The sequence below is a fragment of the Microtus ochrogaster genome, unplaced genomic scaffold, assembly GCF_000317375.1.
Source record: "Microtus ochrogaster isolate Prairie Vole_2 unplaced genomic scaffold, MicOch1.0 UNK27, whole genome shotgun sequence".
In the NCBI taxonomy this organism is placed as follows: Eukaryota; Metazoa; Chordata; class Mammalia; order Rodentia; family Cricetidae; genus Microtus; species Microtus ochrogaster.
This window is the reverse complement of record NW_004949125.1, coordinates 1,926,106-1,948,217: the sequence shown is the minus strand read 5'-3', so window position 1 is coordinate 1,948,217 and position 22,112 is coordinate 1,926,106. Positions and strand designations below refer to the sequence as shown.

Genomic DNA, 22,112 nt, shown 5'->3' with positions numbered 1-22,112 from the left:
CAGCCCCTCACTGGGGGATTCTAGGCAGATGCTCTACCACTGAGCCACACCCCAGCCCCTCACTGGGGGATTCTAGGCAGGAGCTCTACCACTGAACCACACCGCAGCCCCTCACTGGGGGATTTTAGGCAGCTCTACCACTGAGACACTTATTTCCATAATATTTATGCACTGTTAAAGGAGACCTTGGTAGATCTAGCAGAGAAACCAAAAGTCAGTCCTCATGTCCAAATGCCAGGTAACCATAGGGAAACAGAGGTGGATGTCATACCTGTGCCACAGTTCTTGTACTTTTTGCTTTGCCCATGCAGGACCAGTGCGAAGACTACCAGGAGGACGAGGAGGAGGCTAGAAAGCGCCATCACCAGCAGGAACCACCACTCCTCATAAAACGGGGCTTCAGCTTGTGCTGCGGAAAAGACCATATAGGATGAGGCTCCACAGTGACTCCTGATAGCCATCTCCCCAGAACCTGGCAGCAGGGAGAGGAGCTTCCAGTCAGGGCTATCACAGCCCAGCACATGCTCTTCTGGGAATTTCATAAGCTCCATAGCAGGTGTGGGAATCCACACTCAGGGGTTTTTCTATTTTCTCTATGGAATAAAGCTTGGGGGTCTCTGCCTTTAACTCTCAACTTGGTAGGATCTAGAATCACCCAGGAGCCTCTGGGCACTGTAAGGGGTCATCAGATCGATCAGGTTAACTGATGAGGGCAGAAGACCCATCTTAACTTATGGGTGTTACCATTCCCTGGCTTAGGGGCCTAGGCTATATATAGTGTTTTGAATAAATATGACCCCCACAGGCCATAATGAGTGTGTGTGGCCTTTTTGGAATAGGTGTGGCTTTGTTAGAGGAAGTGTGTCATTGGGGGTGCATTTTGAGGTCTCAGAGGCTCAAGCCAGGCCCCATGTTTCACTGTCTCTTCCTGCTGCCTGCAGATCCAGATGTAGAACTCTCAGCTACCTCTTTAGCACTGTGCCTGCTGGCATGCCACCATGCTCCCCACCATGATGATAATGGACTGAACCTCTGCAACTGTAAGCCAGTCCTGATTAAATGTTTTCCTCTATGAGAGTTGCCATGGTCATGGTGTCTTTTCACAGCAATAGAAGCCCTAACTAAGACACACTAAGTGAAGAAAGGGAGTTGGGTGTGCATTCGCTGCTCTCTGCTCCTCCGTTGTCAATGTGCTGTGATCAGCTGCCTCAAGCTCCTGCTTCCATCACTTCCGTACCATGATGGACTATACCACTGAGCTGGGAGCCAGAACAAACTGTTTCTCCCTTAAGATGTCTTTGTCAGGGCAACAGGAAGAGAAATAGGACAGGATGGATGTACGCCAGACCTCCCTCTCCCACTCGTGACCTTACCCTTGAGAACATCCGCCATGCCTCTTCTAACCCTACCTATTTGGAAACGCTGACATAAAGGGGGACCCTGTCACTCCTCCATGGCTCAGCCTTCCCACAAATGCTGTGTGCTTAGCTCCATTACATCATTGATCTCACCGGCAACCTGGTCCCAACCATCTTCATCATTCTCTACTATCCTATCCCCTCATTGGAGAAATCTACCTGGATGGATTTACCCCCCCACCCACCCACCTCTTCTCCTGGTTCCCCTTGGTGACAAACAAGGGGACTTTGACCTCTCAATGTCTCTGGATTTGACGCCACTGGGCATATTTAGCTACCTGTTGGCCTCCTCGGCTGGTCCAGGAGCCCCTGAAGCCTGAGGCTGTGTGCTACTTTATGTTCCTAGCAAAACTGAGCTGAACTGTGGGTTTTGTGTTCGAACCTGCTTTAGAGCCATCTACTCAAAAATGCTTTGTGTAAAAGCTGCTTGGGCGAAGGGTATGCACGCGCCCTCCTTCCTGTTTGTTCTATTCTGTTCCTGAAGAGAGGAAAATGTCCTCTCTACAGGTGCTGGGCCTATAGGCCCCCACTCCTGCCTTTCAGGGGTGTCCCTGTGAGCTGGTTAAATGGTACCGAGGGCCCTGAATGACAAACCTCTTATAGGCAGAGCCGGGGGTCTGTCTCCAGCTGCCAAAACCTGCAGAAAACACTTAGACCTTCGCATTAAGTATCTCATTGGCTGGATGACGAATGAGTGCATGCTGGGAATAAAGGGGAAATTGGCTTTGGATAATGGCACACCACAGGGCTTCTCGGCGATGACAGTGTTCTGAGTCCGAAGGATGTAAGTGGGGTGTCTGGCTGTGCATTCAGTATCTCACAGAGCAAGTTCTGTGACTTTCAGGCTGGCCACCCAGGAGTGCCGGCCAGTTCTGCTTCTTGGCAGGGAGGAGAGGCCTCAGCTGTCCTGTGGGGAGTTCTCATCCCAGGGTTTGGATCCTGATGCAAGGCCAGTGGGTGATGGAAGCTAGCATTTCTGAAGGATGTCACGAACTGACTGTGGTTCAGATGGCAGCCATGGCTGGCTTGGATGCTGTGGGATCTCAGAATTGTTTGTGGATGATGCCCCAGGGAAGAAATGAGGGATCTGCATTCTATCTTCTGTCTGCTGTGTGGGGTCCAAGGCCATGTGGGCATGAAGCTCTTCACACCAGTTCTTCACAGAACCAGCAGTGTTTTATATCCTTTTCCGTGTGTGTGTGTGTGTGTGTGTGTGTGTGTGTGTGTGTGTGTGTGTGGTGTAGGCCAGATAGGTCAGCGGAGAGAGGTCAACGGCAGGTGTCATCCTAAGGAATCCCACCCATCTCCCTTTTAGACAGGCTCCTTCATGGCCCTGGAGCTCACAGATCAGGCCCCAGGGACCCTCTCTCTGCCTATGCAGAGCAGAGACTGCAAGTGCTTGCTGCCATGCTTGAGTTCTTGCTATGGCATGGAAATCTCACCTTGTCTGTACAGTGTCCTTGGCAGTGGCTCAGTGTCTGGGGCTCTGCTTGAGGAAGGCAGCCCCAGGGAGAAGCTGCAGAGTACAATCTACACTGTGCCCACCACTGCTATCTGCAGCAGCTCCTCCACCCTGGAGCTGCTAAGCTTCTGCTTCCTGCTCCTGTCTTTTGGAGAAAGGACAGCACCCCTCACGTGTCCTAAAGTGCTTACCTGACACAGCTGTGGAAGGGCGGCTGGGTTCCCCAAAGCCTGCCTGGTTCACGGCCACCACCCGGAACTCGTAGGTCACCCCTTGCCGCAGCTTGTCCAGGCCCACGGTGTACGAGGTGGCACTCCGGGGAATGTCCTTTGCAAACATGTCCCATAAGCCTTCATCTGCAAGAGGAATCAGAGATGGAGCAGAGGTCAGGGCAGCTCTTCTGGAAATGAGTCCTAGGCACCTGGCTGCCTGCCTGGCTGGCCAGCTCACAGGTGCCCAGGACAGGGCATCTGGTGCCAGCCCCAGAGGCTGGAGAGGACCGCGGGTGGAGAGGCGTGTCCCCTTGATCAGCAAATCCCCAGAGTGTAGTGAGCGGGGCGTGACCATGTCTTTATTTGTTGTTACACTTACTTATTTTGAGTGTGGGTATGGACATGCCATGGGGCACAAGTGGAGATCAAGGGACAACTTGTGGATCTTCATTCTTCCACCATGTGCGCTCTGGCACCAAACGGGTCCTCAGGCATGACTGAACCATCTCATCACCGGGAGTGGCATCTTCTTATCTCTCTCCTCCTTCTCATATTCTCATGGGTTCTAGATCCCCCCTGGTTTCCCACTTGATGTCACCTTAGGGACCCTGGCTCCCTTTTGGTTTGCTGCTTTCCCTGCCTGTGCTACACATCCCATTGCTAACCCTTTAGATCCCATTCTTGACCTACAGACAACTCCACCTGGGCACGAGCTGGTCACCCGCTGGCCTGTACTCATTTAGGGTCCCAACCCTGTTCTGGCTGGAAACAAAAGGCAGCCAGCTGGGCAAGGGGACAGTTTGAGGCATAGCTCCCTTTCTCACTGCTGCCACCACTGGAGTGGTGCACAGCGTTCTCTATGCACTGTGGACAGAATGGATATCTGTGCTCCTGGACTGGCTGTCATCCATCTGTCTGTGGTTCATCTCTTTCAGAGCAAAGTGCTGGATTATGCAGGAAATGCAGGCCTGGTACATGGTTGGGGGTTACACCGTTAGAGCTCAATGCCCTCTGCTGGGGCTGAGACCCTGGTTTCTGCCTGGAGGGCCACTTCCCAGATGAAAATATCTTACCAGTGCCCAGTGTCTTGAGCGCCTGCAGTGTCAAGCCCACCCTAAATGCAGAGTGAGTGTTTTATTTGCATCACAACTGCTAGGGAGCAAACTCAGCAGCGCTTCGTGGTTGAGGCACTATCCGAGCGCCTCACTGAAGGTTTCTAGGCAGGTGCGCTACTGCCAAGTTCTGCCCCAGCCTGGCTTTTTAGTCAATGGCCTGGCACTATCACTATACTTTTTTTTTTTTTTTTAAGATTTTGTATTCTGGACAGATGCTTGCAAATCCATGCTCTCAGTAATATTCACAGTGCCAGAAGGTAGAAACTACCCAAGTGACCCATGGACAGACAAAGGGCTAAACAAAACACTGCATGTTCAAACAACAGAATATTACTCCGCTTTCAGAATAAAGGGATTCTGACAGTAAGCATTGATGCTGAGGACCAGATGCCCAGTGAAGTCAGCCAGTCATAAAGGACCACATACTGCACAATGTTGTTGAGATGAGGTCCTCGGGGTTGTTTACGTGCTGGAGACAGAATGTGGAACGGTGGGTTCCAGGGAGTGGGAATCAGTGGGGAGGGTCTGGGTTTCCAAGACGAAAGGTGGCGATGGAGACACAGCACCATGAAGTTACTCAAAGTTACTGAGCTGTGCACTTAATAAGGCTAAGGTGTGGCTGGGGAGGTGGCTCGGGGGTAAAGGGTTTGCTGCGTAAGTATGGGGACCTGAGTTCGATTCCCAGCTGGCACACACAATTCTCAGAGCTGGGTAGGCAGAGACAGGAAAATCATTAGTGCTCGGTGGCCAGTTTGGCCTAATGAGTGAGTTCCAGCTAGAGAGTGACCATGGAGAGTGACTGAGGAATGACATCTGAGGGTGTCTCTGGCCTCCACGGGGACACACCACACCCACCCACACCCACACACATACACACATACACACACCCATACACATATATACACCCACACACATACACACATACACACACCCATACACATATATACACACACACATACATACACACACCACACAAACACATACCAACACACACGGTGACTTTTCTTTTATACATAGTTTTCCACTGTAGGTAAATACTAAATTTATGTAAATTCTGATATTTAGGAAAATGCAAATAAGATCAAAGCCAGAAAAATGTCTTATAGAAAAGAAGAAAAGGGCAAATGGCTTTGATTCCACAGCACCAACCAACAGAGCGAAGGAAACACAGCCAGTGAAATTGGTCATGGTGACACAAGCTCTCACATGGTGAAGGCGGGGTGATCAAGTCATCCTTGGCTTCATGGCAAGTTCTAGGCTAGCCTGGGCTACATGGAGGCCATGTTTTAACAATAACAACAACAACGCACTAAAATCCTAAAGTACTGTGGCTGAACAAACTCTGTAACTACATAGCCCAGGTTCTGTCATTGGCTGTGTGACCTCAGGCAGAGCACTCACCCTCTCTGGGACTTGTCAATCAAACGGTGATAACATAGGCACATCCCGTGTAGGCCTGCCTCGAGGATTCAATATGTTTTTATTTATAATGTGCTCAGCACACTGCTTCACACGCAGTCAGTGCAATGTGAGTGATTGCAAATAAAATATAAATGATTCCCCAAGGAGGCTTCTGCTAAAAGGTGGGCACGGAGCCTGAACTGTTCCCATGATGTAGAATAGAAGTCCTTCCCAAGTTCAGTTTCCTCTTAGAGGCAGAGGTATGCGGGACTCAGAAAAGCCTGCTACGGGGGAGGGAGAGCCCAATGAATATACATGTGCATGCACCCGCTGTTTTTATGCCCGGGGGTAATGGGAAAGGAAACCTCGTCACACCTCCTTCACAGAGGATGCTCTCGGATGGATCAGCCCATCGGTAAACAGGAGGAGATCGCCCGTGTGTGAGTCTGTGTTTGCTCAGGGTTGAGACTTTGCCCTGGCGAGGCCCCGATAGTCACAGGTTAACGAATGAGGTGATGCTGATGGTTTCAAAGGCAGCAGCAGAGGCCTTTAATCACACAGCCTTGTGATTTATTCCTACATACTCACATCGTGGGTTGTTGCTCATCAGGAGACCCGTCAGGGATGGCAATGTTACTACGGCAAACTATAGCGTAGGTGGTCCCTCCCCTTCCCCCAAATAACAAGGTTTATGTGCACAGAATGAATGTCACTGTGGCTTAGGTATATTTTTTAAAGATTTGTTTTATTTGAGGTATGTGTAAGTATTTATGTGAATTACACATACCATACGTGCAGGTGCCTTTGGTGTCCAGAAGAGGGCACTGGCTCTCCCGGAGCTGGAGTTACAGGCAACTGGGAGCTGCCTGAAACAGATGCTGGGAACCGAACTAAGGTCCTCTCTAAGAGTAGCAAGTGATCTTAACCCTGAGCCACCTCTCCAGCCCTGGTTTATATTTCTTATGTGAATTTTGCTTAAGAATGGCTCAGAGTCATAGTGCATATAATACACCCGGCCTGCAGAGTGCTGGAGCCCCTGACATTCCCTTGTCCATCTACGAAGATTCAGGGCCCACTCTGTGGTGGGATGCTCCTCTGCCCCTCGGGGCTCAGGAATCTCTGTGCTCACAGGCTGTGCACAGTCTAGTACAGGAGGAAGAGGGAAAGCAGGGGCATGTCCCCCACTCCCCCGGTCACATTCCAGGAAGTGGCAGCCGTTCCACCCACAGCTCCAGAGTGTATGCTCGGTTTCCTTCACTGTATACCCCAGGGCTCTGGAATTTTTAAAGAATTAATGAGACATTGGTTCTTATCATCTATCCACCCACCTACCCATCAACCTGCACATATATACCCATCCCCCACAACCCACCCACCCATCCATCACCCACCCATCCACTCAACTGCCCACCCATCCATCTACTTATCCTTACCCACTCCCTCATCTGGGGCACCTATGCACTGACTCAGCCACCCATCCATCTAGCCATCCACCCACTCCCCATGTATGCACTCCCTCACCTGTCCACCTATCAGCTCACCTACCAACCCATTGGTCCATCCACCCATTCCCTCAGCCACACGCCCATCCACTTTTGTATCCACCCATTCCTCATATACGCACCTGCTCACCAACTCACCCATCCATCTACCCATTCTCCCACGTACCGATTTTTGCGCCATTCAGCCACTTACGCACCCACCCACCCACCCATCTCTCCGCCCACCAACATAACCACCCCCAACCATTCACTCACTCATCCACCCATCGATCTATTCACCTCGCCAGGCAGCCATCTTTGCTTCCCATAGTCTCTTCCAGGCCCCAACTCCAACAGTCTTTCCAGAAATAACAATTACCCCTATTTTCTTCATGCATAGCTCCAAGGCCCTAAATGCTGAATGTGTTGTGGCATGTTTTCAGCTAAAAAGATAATGTTATGCTATCAGAGTCTAAACATAGAAGAAATACAGGCTTGAGAGACTGGGTGTTGTTCAAAACCACTAAAGCTAGATGAGAGCCCCGGAGCCCGGAGGATTTCCATTGCATCTGAGGTCGGAACACCTTTGTGCTGAGCTCTCTCGGCGTCCTCTGCATTCATGTTTACTTAATATTCTCCTGTTGCTGGGGACACACACGATGTTCCCTGCTCCTATCGTCACCCAAAGACCACATTTTACTTTAAGAGCTCTGTCATAGCTCCAGGAGCTCTGTGCATTTTTTATAAAAACATTTTAAAATATTGATATAGAATCTCAACACAGAGCGATTTATTCAGCAATCCACTTACACTCAAAAATGGGGGAGGGTGGTGTCATGCCAAGACGATTTCCTTCGGAATTAACGGAAGAAAATGTTTGCATTTTTTTATTTTGCTTAATTCTGCTTTCTAAAATTAGCATGTTGTATTTGTATTATAATTCACTGGGCTGTTTATCCACACCAATATTTACGTGGTGATCTCTAGTGGCGGGGGAAGGGGACTGACAAAGGAAAAAAATCAACAAAACTTGGCAGCTGTGAGAGCGGCCACTGTTCCCCAACTGTGGGTTGTTTTTCTCATTTTTATTATGCTGCTAAATATCTCAATAAATCAGTGATGGAGAAAATACCTCCACAAATTTGTGAGAAATATCACATTACAGAACTATTAACAATAATGAGATTTGTGCCACTGATTTTCCTTGTATCGAGAAGCTCCCCAGTGCCTGGACTTTCATCTCAATCACAACAGGCAAGGACGGCGGGACTGTGTTTGTCACAAGGAAACCCTGGGCACTGAGTGCAAGTGACCCCCTTGTCCTCACCACGGGCAAGCCGGGATGGCATCTCATGTCACATATAAGGCCAGGTCTCTACTGGCTGATCCTGAACGGTGGGATCCTGGGCCAATTCCTGGGTGATTGGTCCCCTGGGTGACTGACTTGTCTGACTTGTCTCCTGGTTGACTCACTGGTCCCTTGAGCAACTGATTCATCTCCTGGGTGACTGATCAGTCCCCTGGGAGACTGATCTCTGGGTGACAGACCCCCTAGGTCTCTTGGATGATCCCTGGGTGATTAGCACTTGTCTGACTGTTCTCCTGCCTAACCCCCAGTTGCCTGGTCTTCTGCGAATGTCACAAGGTAACAGCCAGGGTGACCTTTGATTCCTGGTGACCAATTCCCTGAATGGCTAACCTTCTGGGTGATGACTGATACCCTAGATAATTGACCCCTGCATGCCTGGTCCTCAAATGACTGATCCCTGGATGAATGATTGACAGATCCTCAGGCGACTGACCCCTGGATAATCCATCTGAACTGACTTCCCCATGACGTAACCCCAGGGAACTGATTCCTGGATCATCCATCTCGTTTCTTGGCGCACTGTCAGAGAAAGTCTGCCTCGAGGTCTTAAGACAGCAAGGAAGCACCAGGACATGGATGCTGCAACTGTTCCTAAGCAAGAGTCACTGTCACCACATCCTAACAGCCCACAGAGATGGTGGAACTGCAGACCTCAGTTCTCTGCATGGCGTTCCTAAGAGAAGATGGGCTCTGTGATTTTTCCTTTTCCGTTGTGTTGTTTACCCAAAGAAAGAGAATGGAGACCCTAAAAACAGACGGATGGCTCTTCCCGTACAAACACATCTACTGTCAAAGGCTATGTTTGTGTTCAGAGGATGAAATCAGTCAGCTTTTATCCCTTAATGCTGGCAGCTCCCAGCCTCAATGTAAGGGATGCGTTTGTTCCCTATGCTATTCCATCTTTTCTAAACCAACAGAATGCCCAATGCAGCATGACCAAGGAGCCTTCACTGGAAGTATCCCTCCAACGCCCAGGCATAAGCGCTTGCAGGTACCAGGGCAGACGGCATGCCAATACAAAAGTTTGATTCCACAGCCAATTAAACAGGGTCTCCATGCTGAATGAAACCGCCACTCACTACCGAGACTGCGGGTCCCGGTAACTCACGAAGCCAACAGCCTGACCGCCAGCCTGCAGCGCTGAGTGAGTGGGCGCCTGGCAGTCGTTTATTTCTTAAGCGCTGCCGTTTCTCTCCGTATAAACCGTCAAGCTAGGAGGTGAGGCTTAAACAACAGGCTGAACACAGCTGCCAATAAAAATGTCTTTTGTCTGGTCCTTGCCCAGGGTTGCAGACAGCACTTGGTGCAAGTCTCATGGCAGGGATGGCCAATGAAGGAGACTGACTCAGGGGAGGAGGAGGAGGAACCCAGGCATTTGGTGGGAGGAGGAGGGAGAGCAGCATGAGGCATAGCCCCTGCTGAGGTCTACATGCTATACCTGCTGACACAGATCTCAAACCTTCAAAGGATATGACTATTCATTCATTTATTTAATATGCCTGTGCATGTGTGCATGTGTAGGCCAGAGGAAAACCTCGGGTGTCATTCCTCAGGTACTGTCCCCCTTGGTTTTTGAGGCAGGGTCTCTTGATGGCCTGTGACTTGCTGACTCGGCTGACTATCCAGAGAGCCCCAGGGACCAGCCCATCCCTGCCTCCCCAGCACTGGGATTCAAGCACGCATCATCATGTCTGGTTTTCCTGAGCGTAGGTTCTAGTGATCAAACCCAGGCCCTCACACTTGCCTGGCGAGCGTTGAGCCAGCTGAGCCATCTCTTCAGCTCTGCACTAGTTTATTGTCGAAACAGGGTCTACCTCTGTAGCCTGGGTTGACCTAGAATTCACCATCCTCCTGCCTCATCCTCTGGCAGCCTGCACCACTATGCCCAGCTTGGAGATATTGGTATTCTTCCTGGTTCAACTCAAATTCGCCTCGCCAAGAACTGACAATAAACACTATGAATGCGAAAGGACTTGGGGTGCACCCAGGAGGGCTGAGGGTGGAGAGGCCCCCGTCCCTCGCCTGACGGCTAAAGCATCATCTGTGAAAACAGCAATACAATGTCTGCCTGCCTTGGGTGCGTCCTAAATATATATTTCATGGCTGTTTTGGAGAGGAAAGTATATTTATAGTGCCTTTAGTGCCATTCCAGTGTATTGTGTAAATATGTAAATTAGGCTCTGAGAGCTACACAGCAAAATGCCTTGGAATAATTTGCGTAAATAAATCATCCGCGTCTGCCCACCGCATAGCTGCTTTCCCGGCGCCTTCTGCAACACGATTCCAGGGGAGGCTCTCTCACAATTTAGAGAAATGAACCAGCTGGTCAGCCGTCCTGGCAGGGCTCGATGGCCTTGTCCTCAGGCCACACTCGGGAACCACCCTCTCTGGAATAGGAGATTCTGTGACTTAGCCCGATGTGACTGTCATTAGCTACTGTTGGGTGCAACAGTCATGGGCTCTTCAGCGAAATCGTCAGGGGTGAAGACAGGGATGGGGACAGATGGAGGCAGTGTTGGTGGGATTGTCTCCAGGAGGGCCCGGGCAGGAATGTATCAGGGTGAACCATTTGGGCTACGGGACACCTACTGCTGAGTGTCTCTGTCCCCTCAGATGCCAGGCAGGCAGGGCTCTGCTAAACCAGGGCTCTGCCCCGAGAAGGCCTTGCCAGGGAGCTTGGGTGGAGAAAATGAGAAGATAGAGTGTTTAATGGTTTGTGTAATGAGGCCTGAAATAGATGACAGCTGAGATCCAGAGGCCCCTGGGTCCCAGCAAGGTGTTTAAATATTGACAATCTATAAAAGCCCGCATGCCGCTGTGAGCTGTGGCTGGCCTGCGTTGCAGAGGGGAACGGGCACCATGCTGTGTTTTATTTTTCCAATAAAAGGCTCTGGTTCAACAGTCCACCATGGTCAGTCAGCAAGATCCACAAGGGGACATGGGTGACAACTGTCTTCCAGTGTCAGTGGAGAGATAGCAAAAGTCAACTCTGAACATAGAGTCACTGCAGAGATTTGGTTAGCTGTCCCCGGTGCTGTGGAGAGGACCAAATGACCACAGAAGGCCCAGAACCTTCACTGACTTGAGAACCCGTCTAGAGCTGGCCAGTGCCTTGCTCCTTATATGTCATCCAGGGCCCCAGTCCATCAAGCTGGAGCCAAATTCTTTCCTTCCTTCCTTCCCTCCCTTTTTCCCTCCCTCCCTCCCTCCCTCTTGCCCGCCTTCCTGCCGTCTCTTAGTGTTTTCGTTCTTTGACAATTTCATATCTTACCAAATTTTCCCACTGCCCTCTACCCAGGAAGAAGCCGTGTTTTTGTTTTTTTTTTGTTGTTGTTGTTTTTGTGTGTGTGCATGTGTATATGTGTGTGTGTGTATGTGTGGTGTGTGTACACAGGCGTGTTCATGCAAACATGCATAGGTAGCACCTTGGCCATGGGCATGCTTTGGCACATGTGTGTGGATCAGAAGATCATCAGGTGTTGGTCCTCATCTCCCACTTCATCTGAGGCCGGATCTTGTTTGTTGATCTTATGCCAGCAGCTAGGACCTAGCAGGCTCACAAGCTTTCAGGGGGGACCCCCTGCCTCCACCCCCCCCCCCAGTTTGCTGTGGGAGCCCCAGGTTGCAGGATGTTCTGCTGTGTCCAGCATAGGTTCTCAACCTTCCTAACGCTGCCACAGTTTAATGCAGTTCCTCATTTTGTGGCGACCCCCAATCCTAAAATTATTTTCGCTGCTACTTTGTAGCCATAAAGTTGCTACTGTTATGAGCTATAATGTAATTATCTGTGTTTTCCATTTGCCTTAGGACAAATGTGAAAGGGTCTTTCCGCCCTCGAAGGGGTTGCGACCCACAGGTTGAGAACCTCTCTTCCCAGGCATCGCACTCTGGTCCTCACAGTTGTGTGGCCAGTGCTCTGCTCGCTAGGCCACTCCCCTGCCCACTTCCCCAGTCTTTCTCCTTCGATGCTTCCAGAAGGTGTTTCTAACTTGTAAGCATTCAGAGGCAACATAGAAGGGAAAGGGGAGGAACTGCCTGCCACAGGGCCACACCAGGGCTCTTCCCTCTGGGTCTCAACCTCCTTCAATGCCAGATCAAAACGGCTCCTAACACCACAGCCACTGGGAAAGCAGCCACTTCCTGAAGCATGCCTGATGCTTCACCTGCGTTCCCACTCAGGCATTCTTTGGGAGCCCTGCAACCATCTGAAGGTCACGGTGAGGCTGCTTAGCATTCCCCATGTTTGGTGACACCCCTCGCCTGCCCCCCCCCCAGCTCCCAGCGGTAATACCCAACTCAAAGCAGCAGCAACTCATTTCCCAATAATGTCCACTCTTCATTACCGAAACCAAATGGAACGTTCACACACGGCAGGTGGGAATGCAGATTAGGCCTGTCGCTATGGAGAACAGGATGGAGCCTCCTCCAAAACCCTAAAAACAAACTGCAGATGATCCGGCCATCTCGGTGCTGGGTAAACCACCAGAGAATATGAGGTTGGTATGTCCAAGAGATAGCTTTGCTATCTAAGATGGGGGCTCAGCCTCGATGCCTGTCAATGGAGGAATAGGACAAGGAGGTGTGGCACAAATACACGCCGGAGCTTTACTTAGTCATAAGGAACGACCAGCTTCTGCTGCTTGTGGTAACACGTATGGAGTTGGAGGAAACCATGTTAAGGTAAACCCAAGGATCTGTGCTCCGCCTCTAACAAAGCAAGATGATTTGGAGGCAGAGCACCAGTTACAAAGAGTGCTGTGGTTGGGTGTGGCCAGTGCCCGCTTTGTGTGGTGTCATGGTGGGTACATGAACTGCCTCCCACAGGCTTGTGTGCTGAATGCTCAGTTACCAGCTTGCGGGGAACTACCTCAGAGGTGGACCTAGCTAGAGGGAGTAGGCCACTGCAGGTGAGCTCTTGTCCCTGGCCTCTTCCTGTCTCTCTGTCTGCTTCCTGTCCCCTCCACCTGACTTTTCTGCCAAGCACATGGGGCCAAGTGACCTTAGACTAAACCTTCTGAAATGTGAGCCAAGTCAAATCTTTCCTTCCTTAAGCTCCTGTGTCAGGCAAAGTAGTCCCAGCTATGTGAAGGCAACAAAATTAGCCGACAGAAAAACACCACCCTGGAGCCTGGGTGTGGATTAGGTGGGAGGGAACATACATAGCATGCCGGAGCCCTGGGTACCATCTCCTGCACTCCATAAAACTGGGCACAATAAAGCATACCTGGGATCCCAGGACTCAGAAGGTGGGGGCAGGAGGGTCACCCTTAGCTACATAGAGAGTTCAAGACTAACCTGGGCTGCATATATACCTTCTCAAAAAAAAAATCCCACTGATATATGCAATTAATACTTGTTTAAAAGTGGGCAAGAGAAGGCTGGAAAGATGGCTCAGGAGGTAAGAACGCTGGCTGCTCTTCCAGAAAACACAGGTTCAACTTCCATAAATGGTGGCTCCCAAATCCTCTGTACCTCCAGTTCCAGGGGATCCAACACTATTGCCTCCTCAGGCATCAGGCACACATGTGATATACAAACATACATGCAGGCAAACACCCATAGACATAAAATAAAAAATAAAATAACGTTTTAAAAAGTGAGCAGATGTGAAGAAGTCAGAAGGAAGGAGGCGGGGCAGGAGTGGGTCTGTGTGTATATGTGAGAGTGTGTAACGGTTGCTCGCAGCCCTGCGCACACACGAGGCCAGAGGAGGATATCGGGTGCCCTGCTCTGTCCCTCACCTTATTCTCCTGAGACCGGGTCTCTCGCTGAGCCATCAAGGAGGCTAGTGGCCAGCAAGCCTCACCCACCCTCCCGTCTCCACCTCCCACGGCACTGGGATTGCAGGTACAAATGCACACATAGCCATATCTTGCTTCTGATGCGGTGCTTGGGATTTGAACTCAGGTCCCCATGTGTGTACAGCAAGCCTTCTTACTCCCTAAGTCATCTTCCCAGTCCAGGAATGGACCTCAGCCCGCGCTTCCAGGAGCCTGAAAGTTAGAGCACTTGATGTGCCATTTCTCTATTAATAAGGACGTCTGTAATTACCCACAGTGAGCCAGGCTCCTTGCACAGGCTGCCGGCATTAGACCCCTGAGACGAGACCCTGAAACACTCCTCGATCTTCCTGATGAGCTGAACCGTCTTCGAGTGTCCTTCGCCTCTCATCCACCCTCCTCTGAGAGTGACAATTATCATCTCTCCGAGTGTCATGCGGCTAAGGCATCAGAAGCTGAATGCCTGAGAGGTTAAGAGCACAGCCCCGCAGCTGTAACTAGGCACTAAGAAGGAACAAGAACGAGTCTCGTCTTCCACACACACCCCCTACCTCGGCCATGCTAGGGAAATGCCAGGAGAGGAGGCCAGAGACCCCACAGACCACAACCCTCAGTGTGACCGAGGTACCACCACGTGGGCAGTGCCTGATTCTGGTCTCCAGGCAGGAGCTCAGGATCCTGCTGCTCCTACCTGATGGCCTGGCCTCTATGACGTAGCCTGTCGTGGGAGTGTTCCCAGCATTCCCCTCTGTCCACTGCAGGGTCAGCTCGGAGGCAGATTTGGTGACGAGGACATTTCTTGGCGAGCCTGGGGACCCTGTGGGATAGAAAGAGCAAAGTGAGTAGATATTGGCCTTGAGGGGAATAGTGGTCCCTCGTTGGGGACAGAAATGTTGACTTTATTTGCACTAAAGATATTTTTTTCCCCTTGGGGGAGGATTGAAGGGGGAGGGGAGAGGCAGGGAGGGGAGCAGAGAAAAATGTAGAGCTCAATAAACAATAATTTAAAAAGTTAAAAAAAGAAAAAAAGATTTTTTTTTTTGCTTTTTTGAGGCAGGTTTCTTTGTATAACTATTAGAGATTTTTAAATTTTTATTTATTTATTTATGGTGTGTGTGTGTGCAGGCGTCTGCAGAGGACAGGAGAGGGCATCAGATCCCTTAGACCAGCAGTTCTCAACCTGTGGGTTGCGACCTGTTGTGGAATATTATTTTAAGACATGTTGCATTCGCTTATGCTGTGGAACATTTGTTTAATGATGCAAAGATGTGTTACATTCTTTTATGTTGCATTTGTTTAACTCCGTGAAGCTGTGTTATTTTGCCTGTGTAAAATACCTGATAGTCTAATAAGGAGCTGAATGGCCAATAGCAAGGCAGGAGAGGGAGAGGCAGGGCTGCCAGGCAGAGGGAGTAAATCAGAGGAGAAGGGAGGAGGGGCTAGAAAAGAAAAAGGAGAGGAGGATGTCAGGGGCCAGCCACACAGCCACACAGCCACACAGCCAGCTATGGAGTAAGAAGGAAAGAAAGGCATATAGAAAGGAGAGAAAGGTAAAATCCCAGAGACAAAAGATAGATGGGATAATTTAGTTAACAGAAGCTGGCTAGAAATAAGCCAAGCTAAGGCCAGGCATTCATAAGTAAGAATAAGCCTTCGTATTTGGGAGCTGGGTGGTGGGCCCCCAAAGAGCAAAGAGGAAAAAAAAACCTACAGAGATTCCTTTGGTGTCACATCTCAGATATTCTACAAATCAGATATTTACATTATCATTCATAACACTAGCAAAATTACAGTTATGAAGTTGCAAAACAACAGTTGTATGGTTAGGGATCACCAAAACCTGAGGGCTGCGGCATTAGGGCTGCAGCATTAGGAAGGTTGAGAAGCTCTGTCTTAGATTCAGAGTTACAGATGGTTGTGAGTCACCCTCAAGGGCCCTGGGAATGAACCCAGGTCCTCTGCAAGAGCAGCAAGTGTTCTCAACCACTGAGCTATATCTCTCCAGCCCTAGACTGTTTTTTGAGGCAGGGTCTTGGTACACAGCCAGGGTTAGCTTTAACTTTGTGACTTTCCCGTCTTCTGAGTGCTGGGATCACAGGCACTCTACACCCTGGCTGACTCTGTCCAGGTTTCCTTCCCTCCTTGCTCCACGGGATCGGTATGAGGCATGAAGGGGGTCAGTGCGCAGCGAGGATGTAGGACCCAGAGGGGATGGTTTAGAAAGGCCAGTTACACCACTGCTCAACTGAGAGCAATGACAGATTGCTCAGGGAGATGCTGAGAGCAGTCAGCACTATCTACCTGCAAGATCTCCAAGCGTTCGTCTCGTTTTGTGCTTACATTTAGCTCTGCTTTTTACAATCTTGATAAGAAAAACATTTCGAAGGATGCATGCACAGGACACAGGAATTGGAGAGACATGTTGCTGAATCATAGAACACCATAAACGCACACATATGCCTCTGTATGGTGGCACAGAGAAGAAAGCTTCAAATCCCTCCATGAACTCTAAAGGTAAGTCATGAGAAATGATTTAATTAAATTAAAAAGGGGTTAACTAGGCTGGAGAAATAGCCCAGTCAGTGGTTTCCCCGCTGCACAAGCAGGAGGGCCTGGGTTTGGGTCCCTAGCACCCATGTCAGCGTGTCTGCCTCTTCAGTCCTGGCACATGAGCGGGGTGGACACAGGTGCATTCTGAAAGCTCACCAGCCTCTCGATCTAGTCAATCAGTGAGCACAGGGTTCATTGAGGGATCTTGTCTCCAAAACTATGTGAAAGAGTGATTGGGAACGACACCAAACAAGGACTTCTATAGGCAGATACTGCGCTTGTAGACACCTGTGCACACATACCCGACACACATGCAAACACATGCACACAATTAAAAACAGTAAGATTTGGGGCTCGATGTGTGCCTGCAATCCTAGCACAGAGGAGACAAGGGAGAACCCCTGAGACTTGCTGAGCTACACATAAAGAGTGTCTATATAAAAAAGTTTTAAAAACTCATTTATTTTTATTAAGTGTTTTTTTGGTTGTTTGTTTTTTGCAAGAAAGCCAAAAAAAGAATCTATATACTTAACATTCAAGAACGTGTTTCTGTGTATGTAATGAGTCTACACACAGAAGCTCATGTCATGTGCTTTTTGCCTTTATTTTTTTATTTTATCGAGACAGGGTCTCATATAGCTCAGGTTGTCTCCATCTCTGCAGTTGAGGATAGCCTTTAACTCCTGATCCTTGTGCCTCCTTCCACCTCCTGAGTGCTGGGATTGCTGCTGGGTACGGCCCTGCCTGGCTTACAATGTGTTTTGGAAATTTCCAAGACATTTTCTGGCTGCTGAACCCAAAATATTTGTTGGAGACTGTCCCTGAATTGCCAACCCACAAAGCAGGTGACAGCTATGGCGCTCAGCTGTGTCACCAGTGCAGCCCCACTCACCCTCGGCTGGCCCTGCAGTGACATTGGCTTGCAGCTCTGGCCCATAGGCGATGGTCCGCGCCTGGACTCGGAAGAAATAGGTCACTCCCTTGGTGAGGTCCCGCACCTTCAGCCAGCGTTGCCAGTTCCCTTTCACGTCCACGGTCACCACCTTGCTCACTCCTGGAACGGCCACAGAAGCACAGGGAAGGGCCTGAGCATGGTGAAGTAATTGAGCGTGCTGATCTGTTCCGATAAGAAGGAAGACAGCTTGGGCAGCTCGCGAGAGGAGCATTGCTTACAATTAGGAGGGGTTTAAATGCTGATCCCGGCCAATTTTCAGCCCAGATACATGTAATTAGAGTTTAAGCTTGACAAGTGACTCTGTCCAAGAAACCACCAAGCCTGTGACAGTCACAAGGGAAATGGCACAGGCTTCACTGAGGACTGTGAGAGAAAAGGGAAGGTGCCCAGGAAGGACTCCCAGGCTGTATCCTGGAGACCAATCCCTTTCCACTCTGCCCCCAGCTTTAGAGTCCTGCCTCACCTGCAGAGACTTACTGCAAACCTCTGATTTAGTAGGGAGGGCAGGGTGTGGAAGAGGCCGGCTTCAAATGTGAGCTTTCCCCAATGATGGGTCAGCAGCCTGACCTAGCTGACGTGTGTGTGGCTTGCAAGCATCAAGCCACCTTTGGGAACATCATCCATGGACTTTGGAGTGAAGATGTTAAATCCGTGCCTTTTATGGAATGTTATTTTAACTAGGCAAAGACACGTTGCATTACAGAACATTACTAACTGTGTAAAGGTGTGTTACATTTGTTTATGCTGCAGAATATTACTTTAACTGTGCAAAGGTTGTGTTACATTTGTTCATGCTGTATTTGTTTAATTATGTAAAGATATGTTGCATTTGTTTTGCCTTGTCTACCTAAGGTGTCTGATTGGTCTAATAAAGAGCTAAATGGCTAATAGCTAGGCAAGAGAGGGGTAGCTGTGTACAGGGACAATGGTTTTACCCTGTAAAGATTTGCTTCTTGTACTTGTTTAATAAAACGCTGATGGGTCACTAGCCAGGCAGGAAGTAGAGGCAGGGCAACCAGGCAGGAAGTAGAGGCGGGACAATGAGAACAGAAGAATGCTGGAAAAAGGAAAGAGTCAGTCTGCAGTCACATCACCCAGACACAGAGCAAGCAGGGTTTGACTGCCTCACTGAAAATGGTACTAAGCCATGTGGCTAACACAGACAAGAATTATGGGCTAATATAAGTTATAAACATTAATAAAAAGCCTGAGATAATAGGTCAATCAGTTTATAATTAAAGTAGATCTCTGTGAGTTTCTATGGGACTGAATGACTGAAGGATTAGGTGGGACAGAAACATCGGTCAACATAACTGGGGCTGCCAGGCAGAAAGAATAAATAGGAGGAGAAATCTAGACTCAGGAGGAACAAGAGAAGAAGAGATGCCAGAGCAAGGGAGACATCTGGGTCCAGCTGTTAGTCAACATTCACAAGAATCAGTGGAAATAAGATATAGAGAAGGACAGAGAAGTGCAAATCCCTGAGGCAAAAGGTAGATAAAGAGAAACTGATTAATTTTAGTTAAAAGAGCTAGCCAGAAACGAGCCTAAGCTAGGCCGAGCATTCAAAACTATTAACAAGAATACGTTTCCATGTCATGATCTGGGAGCTGGTTGGTGGCCCAAAAGAAAAAGTCTGGCACTCTGAGTACTGACCCTGAGTTCAGAGGATGAGAATCACACAAGACAATATTTCTACACAGAAATATATAATGAACATACAAAGTCCCATGAAGAACCCTAATTCATGGCTATGTTTTCAGGACCCCTGATCATTTCCTGAGATTGAGAATATATGTGTGTGGGTAAATACAGTCATATCTACACACTACACATGCATGGCTTTTCCATAGAACCAGAGGTGATCCGTTCTCCCATGTCACATTGCGGGAATGTGTATTACTTGTGTATTATTTTGCTTCAGCTATGAAGGCTTTATTAAGTGAAATAATGCTGAGATAAACAGGAATATTGTGCACTAACTGTGAAAGTCCATCTGATCACCAAGTCAGACAGAGAGGCTAAGGAGACAGCGAGATACACTGCATGGATACACTGAACAAAATTCAGTCTGGTGGCTCCTGGGTGACGAGTGGGAGGGCAGTGCATACAGCACGAATATTCTGGAAAACAACCTATCTTACAACTGAGAGAGCTAATGGGAAGGTAACACATTAACATGGATATGATGAACAACAATTGATCTGGTGACTGAGACAGCCGCTAAGTAGCTTACAGGAGGGTAGCGCACACAGCACTGAAACTCTCAACAGAGGCAATTCACATCTTGGCCAAGAGGCAGGAGGATGGAGGGGGATTTGGTTGAAGTACTTGGGATTGTGCATACTTAAAATTTAGAAATGGTTTAGTCCCCCAGTCTAATATTTTTGGATTGCGATTAATTTCAGGTAAATGATACTGCAGAAAAAGAATCAGAGAATAATGAACATTGCTATACAATTAGACTGAAATCTAACATTTGGAGGAAAGAAGAAATACTGCAAATTTCACAAACGTACATTCCCCGGGAGGGCAGATGAGGTTCTTGGCCTCCATGGGTTCGCAAACAATGCAGTGATGATGTTTTAGGTTAGGTAAGCTCCTGGCTGTGGGACTTCTCCGAGCTCTCACTCGCTCTGCCAGGCACATCCAGGATGAGAAGAGGAAGTAGTTCTTCCACATCCTTGAGGTCAGCAGAAGTGTGTCCCTGGAGCCTCGTGAAGAGCTGGACACGGGGGATGCTGCTTCCTGCTGAGCACCCACGCTCCCAGCGGAATGAGGGTATCGTCATGAAGCGAGTCTCTTTAATACCATGAGGGCTTATTTAGAGGAACCAAAGTATCATCTTATTCAAAACTGATCCATTGTTCCAAGCCATCAGAGCACGGATCTGCAGACCCCAGGTCTCCAAAATGCCTCTCAGCTGGTTCATTGCGCTCATAATGTACCTTTAATACAGGTTTGTGTCAGCTGACTTACTGCCTTCCGAATGATTTCAGGGTGATTTAAACAAGTTCTCTTTCACCCTCCTCCTTTGGGGGGTCTGCAGAAAAATGTAGTCATTTCTACAGACCTGGACCCCACCGTCATTCGTGCTACTCAAGGAAGGGGCTACCAGGATGGAAGGTGGCACAGGGTGGCTGTCACTGCAAACACGTTCTCAGGTGTAAGGTTGCATTGTAGTAATTCCTTCTGTTCTTAGAAACGCTTAGTTCTCTCCGGAGCAGATGCAAATCCATTTAGGGACTTGGTACATTTGATCCTGCCCAGAGGAAGGGTCATCCTGGCCTTCCCTCCATTTCAAGTGTGTCAGAATTTTATTTATGTAGTCAATTTTAAAACCATGCCCTGTACTACAAAGCCTTGGGGGTACAATCTCATAAAACTACGACAGTTTAAAACATATTTAAGAAACATAAAAATATCTCTGCCATAAAATCAGATTCCCCAAAACATGGCTCGGTGCTCAAATGGCTTAGTGCTCCATGTAGTGCAGTGCTCCAGGGAGCACGGTCTGTGGGGCGTGGTGCTGGGTCCCAAATGTAGCAGTTGTGCAGTACTGCAGCCTGTGGCTTTTGGCAGCACGGTGCTCCCAGTAGCACGATACTCTGATGGCTGGCACTTCTACTGGATGGTATATGCTGGTGCAATGCCCCCAGCAGGGTGATTGCTCCCAATGTACTGATGTCTCTGTCCTCCCTGTGGTTGGTTACTCCTAGTGATCAGTGCTCCAGTTGGTTATATCCCGAGTGGTGCTGTGCTCCCACGGGTGTAGTGCTCCAGTGGGATGTTCTTCCCAGTGGAGTAATTTCCCAGTCATGGGGATGCTCTTAGTGGGAGTGGTGTGCCAGCACGCCGTTATCCCAGTGGGGTAAGGCTGTTCTCAATGGGGCGATGGTCCCAGTAGGGTGGTACTAATACTGGGGTGATGCTCCTAGTGATGTGGTGCTCCCCGTGGGGTAGTGCCTCTAGTGGTTTTGTCTTGTATCTGGCTGAACATTTGCTCTCCCACTCCTGATAGCAGCAGGAAAGATTCTCAGAGATGCATGAAAGGAAAGGGCAGAGAAGAGCAAAGACAAGAACTTCCTGTCTGCCACTCAGCCAAGAGTGGTTCTCTTGGAAGTTTGCAGTCCTAGGTCAGCAGGGGAAGAATTGGGGAAGCCTTAGTCCCAGGTAATGCTGGGTAAGACCAATGTTCTATTTCAACAGTTAATTATTTAGATTTTTTTTGAAGTACTAGGCATGAAACCTAGGCCTTATATGTCTAGACAGGGGCTCTACCACTGAGCCACACCCCAGCCCCTCACTGGGGGATTCTAGGCAGGGGCTCTACCATTGAGCTACACCCCAGCCCCTCACTGGGGGATTC

General features: G+C 49.2%; 1 protein-coding gene across 1 annotated transcript in view; it reads right to left on the bottom strand.

The window, feature by feature from the left end:
* The window catches only part of Sdk1 (sidekick cell adhesion molecule 1), a 622,567-nt gene that overhangs the window by 19,861 nt on the left and 580,594 nt on the right, over window positions 1-22,112 (bottom strand). Inside the window, exons 38-41 of the mRNA XM_026789743.1 lie at window positions 17,681-17,842; window positions 14,930-15,055; window positions 3,072-3,236; window positions 272-409 (exon numbers count right to left, since the gene is read on the bottom strand). Coding sequence (XP_026645544.1) covers window positions 272-409; window positions 3,072-3,236; window positions 14,930-15,055; window positions 17,681-17,842 — 591 coding nt within the window. The remainder of the gene's footprint in view (window positions 1-271; window positions 410-3,071; window positions 3,237-14,929; window positions 15,056-17,680; window positions 17,843-22,112) is intronic.